Here is a 12,470-nt window from a genome sequence, read left to right as displayed (position 1 = left end):
AATTTGTCATGAATAAAAACAAAAACGTTTTTATAAACATCACCCTTTTGTTTCTTATTTTAAATCGCCCCTTGCATCAACCGGAAAACATATTTACAGTAGGCAGCCTGAGCCTATAGAAGAGAAGGCTTTGGGGGAGCGCTTGCTGAGGGACAGTGACCACCCGATGTGCTAGCAGCAGCAGCAGCAGCATTGCGAGAGGCGGAAGCGGCACTAGGCTTGTTTACTGGCTTAAATAAGCGACACACTAACACAAAAAGTTGTGTAAGTCGGTTTGGATAAAGTAGAAAGCGAATGAGCTTTTGCGCACAGCATTTACTAACTGAAAGAACAAGTCAATGAGTGAAAAAAGTCGCAGAGTAGCCTACTAACTGCCTTTGCAAAGGAGAGAATGTGCTCTGTGGAAGTGATTTACTGTTGACCACAGAAAAGCAGATAATGGGCCTGGTATATTATATACACATTTTTTTTATTGGCTGAAAAAATAAAAATTAATTTTCTCTGCCCTTGGCTAGCTCCGGCATCGAAGGCACAGTGGAGTAACGGCAGCCAAAGTGCCGGTGTTACTAAATGTTGAAATAGTGGTAATATTTCTCCATTCGTTGATGAAATAACAGGGTATGGGAAGGGGGGATGGCCGATTTAGAAGGGGGATGATTTTGCGATCTTAATTTCCAAGGGGGATGCCATCCCCCCTCAACTCGAGTACTGCTATTAACATATTTACTAGCTCATTGTACACATTTTCTTGTTGCAATACAACTGTAGGGTTAGCTTTTTCATAGATATTCAGTGGCCTATTGAAGACCTATAAAACTGTTTACGTGTTTACAAATGTCACCTGGCAGCTCTTGCTCAGAGCGGACACGGTGCTGTCTGTCTGCTGGCTGCTTGGGGGCTGCTATCAGACTGGCAGTGTGAGTGAGCGCTGTCAGCGGTGAGGAAGAGACGGCAGCCGTTGCTACCCGGCTCTTGTCGCTGGTCTATAACCAGCCTTATCACTATGGCGGAATGTCGGCAAACATAGCGACAAAGTCGCCAAAAACCCGCCTCACCCGCAAAGCAACCAGCATTGAGGGTGACCCCAGCCACCCCTCTGACAGCCTCTTCAGCCTCCTGCCATCGGGGAGGCATTACCGCAGCCTGCAGGCCGGCTCCACCAGACTGGGTAATAGCTTTTTACACCAAGCTGTCAGGAAGCTTAACCCTGTCCCCTCTGCCCCCCACGAACACTGGACTGTGAACCCCCCCCCCCCCCTATTGCCCCCTCATGAATTTTGTATTGTTAGTATTACTATTCTTAAACGTCTACTTTACTTTTTGTGTTAATAACGCGGTCTTGTAAGCCTTTTTGGGCTGGGCATAATGTCTATGCATAACACAATAATAAAATGAAATAGATCATACAGGTTGTAGTGAGTTGAATGAGGATGTAGTTGAGGCATCAATGTACAGGGAACCCACAGGGATCTCCAAGTTTAATCAGAGACATTTTCTAGCCACTGGCACGAGCAGTCCCGTACTCGGGGGAAAATCGCTTGAGGGAGGAAACTTTCCAGTTTGACATACAGTAGATATTACTGAGCTAACCAAAGCTAACCCCAGTAAAGGAAGTGTAGAGGCTGCTGCTCCGTGCTCTGCTGTGGGAGAGCTGGACGAGTGTATAGTGATTCGGCTACAGCGTGCAGCGCTGTGGCAGCAACCTGAGCGCCCTCATGTTGTTATTGGTTGAGGGTTCAACACTCCCCATGTGCACTGCTCAATTTGTTGATGCCTAGAAACGTCCCAATGGAGAAAATCAACCAAAACCAAGGAAATACAGCCAGTGGGGGGGACGGGGAAGGGGGGGGACGGGGGGGTGTGCAGGTAAACACACCAGCACACATTCTAGTGAGGCAGAAGTGACCATTGAGTCGGATTACTTTTGTGTGACTCTATAATTATATTTTTAATGAAAATGTTGCATAGTCAACCTTTAAGAAAGATCAATACTTTGCAGTCAAATTCAATACATTTTAAGGCCTTATTTTGAGGATATTCATTTCAATGCTTTTAAAGGGCCTGCAGGTTCCCTGTATGTAGCCTTTATGTGTTGTACCTGTGGTCCCACTCCTTCTCCCTCAGAGCGCTGCACAGCTGCAGTGTGTTGGTCTTGTGTCTCTCCAGCAGAGCCTCCCTGTCCTCCTCTGGCGTCTGGACAAAACGCTTCTCAAAGTCCTGGACCTCCAGCAGCACACTGTACATCTAAACGGGCAGGGACAGACGGATGGAGGGACACACATAAGACTCACACGTGGATGGAGGATCAAGGAGTGTTTCATAACAGTTTGACCCAACATTGTACTGGACCTCATCATACCTTCTCCACTGTGTAGAGGATCTGCCGCCTCTTATTCCAAACCTGCTTCTCTCTTTTCTCCTGGAGGTACAGACGGACAGGAAGACAGTCACACAACTTTAAAATGAACTATGAGTCATTTCTAATAGCTGTGATGATGGACCACGTCTCATTCTCAATAACCACACGAGGTATTTCTCAAATATAAGATGCATTGTGATGTGAACGTGAAAGAGTGCAGAAACATCGGCATAATGGATGGTTTGCTGTCAACACAAAACAATAGACTGACTGAAGGCTGACGGGACAATAAAGTTAAAGCTGGGGTATATGATTTCTGATTGGTCAAAGTTAACATGAGCTGATACTTTGACCAATTAGAGCGAGGCACCGATTCTCTGTTCTTATTGGCTGTTGGGACTGTCCATTCACTTTGGCACGACTTTAACGGTGTAGAGCAGGCCTATTCAACTAGCGGCCCGTGGGCCGAATACGGTTCTCCTTTTTTTTTCTGGTTGCCTGCAGACCAAAACATTTATTTAATTTTTTTTCAAGGCAAATTGTTGTCAAATCTGGTTTGTGTGTGCACAGTGTAATATGATAAATAAAACGAATGCAGTAAATCAGTTTTACACATGCCTATGAGGCTGGTTTATGAAGCTGCATGAGTGTCTCAGGATTGGCCTTACAATTTATAAGCCACACTATGCTGAAATAGCAAAATCAAGGCAGTGCAATTTCTCTTACTGACTGAAACAGGCTCAAACTGTCTCATATACAGTAGTTCTGTTTTGTAATGATTCCAACAACATTGTTGAATCATAAGAATGTGTCCAAAATATGTAAGAATAACAATTGTTATAATGATGCGATTAAAAGTGAAGAAGAAAGGAATGCGTCTGACAAGTTTATTCCATATAGCAGTACTATATCTATTGAGTTAACACACTACCTTAAGTACGATTTATTTGTAGCGATTTGACATTATATGTTTTACTGTATGTGTGGCCCATGAACCCCCAGCGGTTTTCCTTTTCGGCCCAATTGTTAAGGAGGTTGAATAGCCCTGGTGTAGAGCATGTCAGGGAGGGACCATAGGGGAGGGACCAAAGAGAACAAGCAAAGCGGTTGAGGTATTTGGATTCGAATCTCTATCCCAACTGCCATTTCCCCACCAAATCCTCCACCCCAGCTTTAAGAGTAAAACCAACGTGACTTTTTCGAACGTAAGTGTAACGTAGGAAGCTGTGACAGAAGGAGGCAGTTAGTAGCAAATATATTTTGAAAGCTTTTCTCCTGTAACTGTCAGAGCTCACGCTGAGAAAACACAGCCCTCACAAAACAAACTGCTACTCGAGGACAGTATCGTTATGCTGACCGTTTATAATTCATTCTGGGTTTCCAAGGCTTTTTGACGTGACGTCATGAAAGCTTTCTTTGACTTTTACTGCTGTGTCTGTTTTTTACCCAGGAAACCGTACTAGCCTCAGGGTTGGCAATGGAACTATAGCACTGTTCTGGTTTTCTGTACAGAACATTACAAACCACGCTCATTTCCCTGTGGATTTTGCATAAATGGCATACAGTTACACTTTGATACTTTTTATTCTTAAAGCGTCTTTCCTGAATGGGCTCTGTGCAGTCATATAAAAAAAAGAAGAACGTAACACATTTGCAGATGCATCAAGAATGGTTTTGCAATAGAATGGTTGACTGGTGAATCATGGTGAATCTTTAGGTATGTGAAAATTCACAACCCTCCAGTAAATAATGATATTGAGCTGACAAATCGAATGGGGTCTGACTGCCTCTTCTGCTAATATGCCCATGCATCAGTGGGATTCCAGAACATTCAAACTTTAAACTGTTGTTTCCCCCCGTTGCTTACAGAGTTAAATTGCTGTTACACCTCTTCTATCTGCTTCACAATACCGTTTTTTTCGGTTAGTATTCGAAGCTCAATTCAGTATTTTTTTTATCATTTTAAACTGCAATATATTTTGTTCACAGAAAATATTCAGATATACAAGTTATATATACACACAACAATACACATTTAACGCTCATTTAAGATAAATGATCAGGGGCGCCCTTAGCTCAGTTGGTAGGGCATCCCCCCCGGGGCGGGCCCAGCAGCAGATTCCCGCCCGCGGTCGTCCTCTGCATGTCACTCCCCTCTCTGCCCCATTTCACCTCTGTCTCTCTGCACTGTCAATAAAGCATAAAAAATACCCCCCCCGCTGACCTTTCGAAGCACTACCGGTGATAGGCTACGCCTACGAAGGCTGCATTTGAAGACCGATTGCGTCATAGCGGCGCGCAAAGGCTTGTTCCATTTGCAAGGCTCCTTCATATGCGGCCGAGAAATGCAGCCTTCGTTTCACGGTGTTGAAGGGTCCAACGAGATGGCATAAAATGAAATAAATAACAAAACAGCAACGTGTTGCTCCATCTTCTTAACTTTATCTTCCTTTCTTTTTTCTTGTCTTTTCTTTTATTTATTCTTGTACTTTTTTTGTTTTCGTCTGGTAGGCAACTTCTTTTTCTTTTTTCCTCCGCTGACAAGGCTGTTTCCGTTAGCAGCAATCAGGGTTGCTAGGCAGCACAGGAGCGGCGAGTCGTCACGCAAGGTAACGGCTTGTTACGCAAACCGGAAATGCTCGTAAACGGAGACCTGCGGAGACCGTCTCGATCAACAACGCTCGTTCGGCCTTCGAATCGGCCTTCACAGGCTATGGCCTTCATAGACCGCATCCTCTGTAATGGGATATAGCTTATGTGACGTTACCAGAGTGGGGGGAATTAAATGCGGTACCAAGCTCAGTAGGGAGACAGATGGAGGAAGAATAGATTATGTGTTTCCCTTAAAAAGGCAATGAGGAACTTTGGCGGCTGGCGGCCCCTTTGGACAAAAGCGGTAGTATTTTTACGACGCAAGCTGTTGTAGAGCTGTTTTCTAGCGCGTCTTTTCGGCTCTGTGAGAGTGGTTAGTGACACTGCATCAACTAATGCCAGTCAGTGCCACACACACCTGACTGCAATGAGTTGATGCAGTGTCACCTCTCACGGAGCTGAAAGATTCCGTGTCCTCACAGAAAGCGAATGAACGAGAGACGGCAGTATGGATCACGATGAGGTAAAGTGTTTATGTTGTTGTAAATAATGACTATTTCAGATGAATGATGGTCATCTGATGATGATGAAGCAAAGTAAACTTTGTTTTAGTACCATTCATTCACTTAGGAGTAGCCTAAACACTGCAGGACTAGTTCACTCCCGTTAAATTGTTTACACGTTGCTTGGCAACGCCCTCCTCCTGCCCATCTATTGCTCTCCCTTTTAGCTTTTTATTGTTCTTCATTAAATTTTCTTTTTGTCTCTGATGGTTCAGCCCCATTATCAGCCATTATGAAGACAGATAACTGTCTCAAACAAGGCTCCCCTTCCCTTACCTGGAGGGACAGGCTACTCAAATCGCATTGCCGCGATACACTGAAATCTGCGACCAATACAAATATGTGACCATAGAGTCTGCACGTGCAAGCCGAAAATCAGACTGGGTGTGCGACCAGACCAAAGGCAGTGTTTCCCCCACGTTCACACAGCAGTGGCGGGCCGCCGCTGCTATATTTTTCCCGCGGCTGCTATAAAAATAATTTGCATATCAATTTAAGTTAAAAAAATAAATAATTTTTTTTTCCTGCATGCCGTTTCATATCCGCACGTTGCATCAAAGAAAATATGTCAGTTTTCTAAAGGGCTTTAAATAGGCCAATCTATATGGCTAAATAGCATGCTAATATTGATGTTTGATTGTGTCACGTGTCTGAGGATGAATGCTAACATTATCTGGTTATGTTTTATGTAGCTAACGTTAGCTAGCTACTGATAGCCCATCCCTTTTGTTTCCAGTGGTGGCTTTGCATTTCATTACCAATGTAAACTGTCATAAATAGTTTACACCGGTGCTGGGTCATGATTCCTAAACAAAAATGATATTCCATAACAGCTTTCTCAATGAACCTGAATGTTGTCTTCTCCTTCACAGAAAAAAATACATTTCCACTAAATTGATTCTAGAAAAGGCACAGATCGGTGGATTTTAATCCACCAGAATGCAGGAAATTAAGTGTTAAATTCAAAATGTTCTGGGGGGACGCCCCCATTCCCCCCAAATGTTGAGACAAAACCTAGCCTATATGCCCTGTACGCAGGTTGTTTTACAATATATTCATAGGGCTGTTGTTTTTACTTTTTGGATTAAAAAGAAGGCATGTCGGTAAACTACATGTCTGGCCCTTAGTGTGATTATCATATCGTAGAGTGGCCCATTGTGAAAATGAGATTGACACCCTTGGTCTAATTGATTTATCCTACATTCAAACGACATCACTGCAGCACACATATTCTTATAGTCCAGGTTGTGGCCCAAATAAATGATGTTCGTAGCTTGACTGCCGTGTGTAAAGGGGTGATGAATGCAATCTTAATAAGAGAATAAATCCACGCGAACCAAAAAAATAGCTTAGGGGTTAACAGGGTTAAACTTGTTTAAGAGTCAGCATCAATTATCCTATCTATAGTAATACACAAGACTCCTTGAATGGGATTTAAGTGTGCATTCTCCTCTCAAAGTGCACCAGATTCATGCATTCAAATTTAAAGGGTACAAAACACTTTCGGCTGGGGGGGCATGCCCCCGGACCCGCAGCGTACTGTATCGTGCCACAATCTTGGGTTCAGGGAGTACATAGGGATTATTAATGTTGTTTTTAGAATGAGTATTTGAATACTCGCTCGTAAAATCCAACGAGTATTTTAAGCCTGCAAAAATGGTATTCGGGACAGCCCTAGATTCCACCCATCCAACAGACCTCGTCGTCTGTGCGTGTTGTCACCACAGCATCGATCATCTTGCGGGGGTTGTTGACGCTGGACACTGTCAGCTTTCCCAGAGAGCCTGCAAACTGGACTGTAGACAAACAAATGTCAATATTTAATACAGGTCTCTCCACTGTGGTGTATGATGATCACACACTGGAGTAAAGAGGATGTGTCAGCTGTGTTTCACTGTCATCTACCTGGCCTGTAGGTGTGTTCAACCTTGGCCACCTGCGGAGTGATCAGTTTGGTGGTGTGTTCCTTCTTGCTGCTGTCTCTCTCTCTTTCCTGGCGTCTCTCCATCTTTTCATAGTAGTTCTATGTGGAGAAACGGACGGACGGACGGACACACACACACACACACAGTAAGTGCCAGTGAGCAAAAAGCTCTCTGCAAGGTTTGATTCTTTTCATTATTGATTCAACCCTCAATTACACTCAACAAAAATACAAACGCAACACTTTTGTTTTTGCTCCCATTTTTCATGAGATGGACTTAAAGATCTAAAATTCATTCCAGATACACAATATTACCATTTCTCTCAAACATTGTTCACAAATCTGTCTAAATGTGTGATAGTGAGCACTTCTGCTTTGCTGAGATAATCCATCCCACCTCACAGGTGTGCCACATCAAGATGCTGATCTGACATCATGATTAGTGCACAGGTGTGCCTTAGACTGTCCACAATAAAAGGCCACTCTGAAATGTGCAGTTTTGTCTCACAGCAAAATGCCACAAATGCCACAAGCATTGAGGGAGCGTGCAATTGGCAGCGGCCAACTAGGTCAAAGTTCAAATAATTTGATCATATATTAAATGAACGTCTAATGTGTATTTTTACAATTGTTGTATAACTTGTGTATATAATTATTTTCTGATGTTAAATGTAAAAAAAAAAAAAAAAAAAAAAAAATTATAAGAAAGAATATCCCAAATACTGAATTGAGCTCCGAATACTAATTTAACGAACGAATACTCGGTTAATTCGGGCCAGCCCTAGTAAATCCCTGACATAAAGGTGGAGCAATTTTGGAGGATGCTTGTCATCAAAATCCCGTTTTGTCAAAAGGCATTCTCAAGAATTACTGACCCCGACTTTAAATGACTAGGATCATCGAAACACAAACTGCTAGCCGAAGCAAGCCAAGCGTTAAAAAGGTCTTGGTGGTTTGAAGGCAGCTAACACCCACCTGATAGTAGTAGTCATCTAGGTAAGGGTCTGTACTCTGCAGCTGCATCATCTGGATCTTGGTGACCCATTCTTTCTCTTTCTGAGTCATGAGGTTACTGTAAGGGTCCCTGCTGCGCCGGTCCCCCCCAGGTCTGATCCGATCTCTATAGGGAGGCAGAGACACACAGGACAGGGTTTACTCACTGGCCTTCAGAATGGACAGAGAAGGTAAGTTCACATGCACATTTAAAGCAATTTCATTGGACTCCTGTCCTTGTTCCAATATACAAGCACAGGAAAGGGAATCGCTTTCTTCAACCAAGTATTTCCAACTGCGCTACGATAGGTAGCGATATGCCTCATTTCATCTGGTTAGCATTAGACCATTTTCGGGTTGAACTATTACATCACAGAACTAAGCAAGAGTCAAACTATCTAGCAAGTGTTTACCTTTTAGCAAGCGGCTAACTTGTGAGTAAGCGTCTAACTTTTTACATGTTGAGAGTGGTGATATGAATATCTTTACAGCTCTGTTCATTTCGTACATGCCGAACATGCACACAGCTTTCCTATTTTTCCTTTGTTGTTCTTCTGTTAACATTGAATGCTATTCGGCTTCCAGTGTCAAAGGCCCGGGCGGGAGACTATAGGGCGTGCTCAGAGCAGTCTGAGTCACTGCATTATCTGGGTGTTAGGTCAACTTTGAGAAATTTGATTTTGTATAATTTCAGTCGGACTAACAAGTCCTGTTTTTATTGGTAATTATACTACAAATGGCTTTTCTCTTACGTCATATAAACGTACTGTTATGGAAATTCAAATTGTGTGTGTACGGTATGTATGTATGTATATATTAGTGCTGTTAAACGATTAAAATATTTAATCGCGATTAATCGCATTAATGTCATAGTTAACTTGCGATTAATCGCATTTTTATCTATTCTAGCCTAAATGTCCCTTGATTTCTTTTTGTCCCATTATTTTTTCAAATTTTAATGCTCTTTTCACACCCATTCTCTACACCCTTGTAATTCAGTGTATTTCTTCTAAAATATCATAATTTGCAATTCAGTGCAAATAGCCCACAATGTAGATTGCCATGTATAAAGTCAGGATGTCTCTTGTGGCGCTTGTGGATATTTTTAAAGGAAGTCCACTTCTAGGCAGTGGTTAAGTCACTCTTAGAGCTCTCCATTTGTAGATAATTTGTCTCGTGGTGAACTGATGGAACTCAAGTTTTTTTTTTATTAATTTATTGCTGGAACTTGGTGTCTTGCTGAATCTGTTGGTGAATGATGCAGGACCAACATGCTGTGTTACTTGTTTGTACTGTATGTATACAAAGCAACAGTTCCTTACCCTCCTCGGTTCTGCATGCGCTGGGTGAGTATGCGGCGATGCTGTGGGTGAAGGTGTGTGGTGTTGTGCCTGATGGGGGGCATGTGGTTGGGGGGTCCGTGAGGGGGAGGAGGGCCCATCCTGTGAGCCAGTGGAGGAGGAGGACCTCCAAAGAACGGCATGAAACCACCCCCTCCTGCTAACAAGGGACTGCCACGGGGGAAACCAGCCACCTACACACACACACACACACACACACACACACACACACACACACACACACACACACACACACACACACACACACACACACACACACACACACACACACACACACACACACACACACACACACACACACACACACACACACACACACACACACACACACACACAATGAAAGGCAATGATTCATGGGAGTTAGGAGGGAACTACTGAAACATTTGGAGCTGCTGGGTCATACCAATCGAAGAAGCAGTTTTTTGGACCCGCAATGTTCTGCCCCAATGGTAGGGTTTCCAGGTTTGCTTGAAGTCTTATGCCTCGTTTCCACCGAGAAGAGCGGGTCGGGTCGGAGCGGCTCAGAGTGGGGCAGCTCACTTTTAAGAATCTCTGTGGTGTTTAAACACCGACCCTACCCTTACTGGTAGGGCGGGGTTTAGGTTGGACTGCGATAGCTGCCGCCAGAATATGGGTCAAACTATCGGGCTGTGGAACAACTGTGGTCAAGCCAGCGGTCTCTTGTTTTTGCTTGGTCAAACCAGCCGCTTCTTTATTTATTCCCCCAGTGTTGTGAGCGTATAACGCCGGTAAATACAGAGACAGCTCTGTGCAAGCCTACAGGACACTAGCTGCGTAGGGCACTTTGAACCATTTTTGACAAAAAATTATGAAGCGCCAAATTAGAAGCAACATGAACGCGCATAGCTGTCGTTCGGAGGGAGGAGCTACAGCAGGTAGAGCGTTGGGAAAACTCTTAAAACTGCAGCTTTAAGAGCGGTTAGGCTTGCTGATGCCACGTTTCCACCGAGTAGAGCGGGTTGGGTCGGAGCGGCGCAGAGCGGGACAGCTCACTTTTAAGAATCTCGGTGGTGTTTCCACCGTGTTTCCCCGCCCTACCATTACTGGTACGGAGGGGTTTAGGCTGGACTGCGATAGCCGCCGCCAGAATATGGGTCAAACTATCGGGCTGTGGAAGAACTGTCGTCAAGCCAGCGGTCTCTCGTTTTTGCTTGGTCAAACCAACCGCTTCTTCATTTATTCCCCCCGTGTTGTTGAGAGCGTATTACGCCGGTAAACGCACAGAGACTGCTCGGTGCAACTGATAGACAGTGAGCGAACAGCGCTGGCTGCGGCAGCTACGTGACATCGTAGCAGTGGGACACAATGTAGCCCAATGATTAATTTAATGACGAAGAAAAACACCACACAATAAACAGTGCTGCGCTCACATTTTCGCCAAAACACAAGACTCTCTTCACTCTTGCTGAGGTGACTACACATGGCGGAAATGATTATTTCGACCAATAAATGGACGGCATGTGTAGCTCCACCTATTCAGCATCCTTTGAGGCGGCTGGTACCCCAACAAAGGAGTACCGAAAATAGGAGCGGCTTAGAGCGGTTAGGCGCGCTTATATCCGTACCCTACCTGTCATCTGGGCACATTCTGCATTCTTTGTCAACACTCTGCTTTGTCTTTCTCCGCCCCCTTGCCCCCCCCCCCCACCAAACCCACTCTGTTGTGATTGGTTACCTGCCGGAAGACCTGAGAAGGGCAGTTGAGCGCACACTGGCAGATTCGAACAGGCAGGTGGGGGCGATGCAGGAGCTTGCCTGAGAGCATGTAAAAAATCCGGCTTTTCTCAACGTCACGCAATTTGAACAAATGAATCGCAACCGGTGTCCCTAATGTTCAGCGCTGTGCACTGCCACCCCAGACAGTCGGCAGGGGTGGTGCATGTGCGTCATTATTTGACACTTTAGTATCGTTTAACATGACATAAAACCTTATAACAACATTTATAGGTCATAAAAGATGAAAAGCATAATACGTGCTCTATAAGCACTGCAGCAATTTTAGTTTAAAAGAGCAAAAAATATATACAATAGCAAAAAGGTTTAAATGCATTCCAACCCAAATGGAACTACAGTAGATCTTTTTATTTGCAAAACTTTTGAATTACAAAATGATTTATCTAATTAATTGTATATCTAATTATATATATGACATTTCTATGGTCTTAACATTTTATTTTCATTCATAGTCAAAATAATAGGTCCAGTCCCTAGTACCAACCTGAGAGTTGAGCAGCTGGGCCCGTTGAATCTGAGACAGGACTGGACCAACTCCAGGAGGGAACGGACCCCGACACAGTGGAGAATTCTGAACAAAAATGCCAAAAACAAACTTAATTCCACCAAAATATCAAAAAGGAATGGTTTGTGTCTCATATTTTCCTGTTTCTTTAGGAAAAGGTTTCCCCTTCCAAGAAATACACTTATTCAATTTCTCTAAAAGGGGCCGAGTAAAACACTAATTCTCAAGTTGACTTGGGACTCCAGGAAGTTGCTGGTGCCGGTCCAGAAATAGTTGGGCACATAAACCTCTCATTAAATGTAAACTTGGGATGCACGTAGCGACTAATTTCCCCAACATTTAAACTGATTTTTTTTATTTATTTAGACTAGTCGAGTAGTCTATTACAAAAACAGTGAGAATACCAAGCACAATGTTA

The 12,470-nt window shown here is 43.7% G+C and overlaps 1 protein-coding gene across 1 annotated transcript in view; it reads right to left on the bottom strand.

Moving 5' to 3' along the window:
• The window catches only part of patl1 (PAT1 homolog 1, processing body mRNA decay factor), a 70,206-nt gene that overhangs the window by 22,047 nt on the left and 35,689 nt on the right, over positions 1–12,470 (bottom strand). The window contains exons 9-15 of the mRNA XM_080028985.1: positions 12,032–12,118; positions 9,754–9,965; positions 8,414–8,558; positions 7,420–7,537; positions 7,213–7,310; positions 2,360–2,419; positions 2,099–2,244 (exon numbers count right to left, since the gene is read on the bottom strand). Of these exons, the coding sequence (XP_079885111.1) occupies positions 2,099–2,244; positions 2,360–2,419; positions 7,213–7,310; positions 7,420–7,537; positions 8,414–8,558; positions 9,754–9,965; positions 12,032–12,118 (866 nt within the window). The remainder of the gene's footprint in view (positions 1–2,098; positions 2,245–2,359; positions 2,420–7,212; positions 7,311–7,419; positions 7,538–8,413; positions 8,559–9,753; positions 9,966–12,031; positions 12,119–12,470) is intronic.

Source organism: Ammodytes marinus (genome assembly GCF_949987685.1).
Source record: "Ammodytes marinus genome assembly, chromosome: 6".
NCBI classification, from domain to species: Eukaryota; Metazoa; Chordata; class Actinopteri; order Uranoscopiformes; family Ammodytidae; genus Ammodytes; species Ammodytes marinus.
Note: the sequence above shows the minus strand (reverse complement) of the source record. Positions and strands in the feature narration are given on the sequence as shown.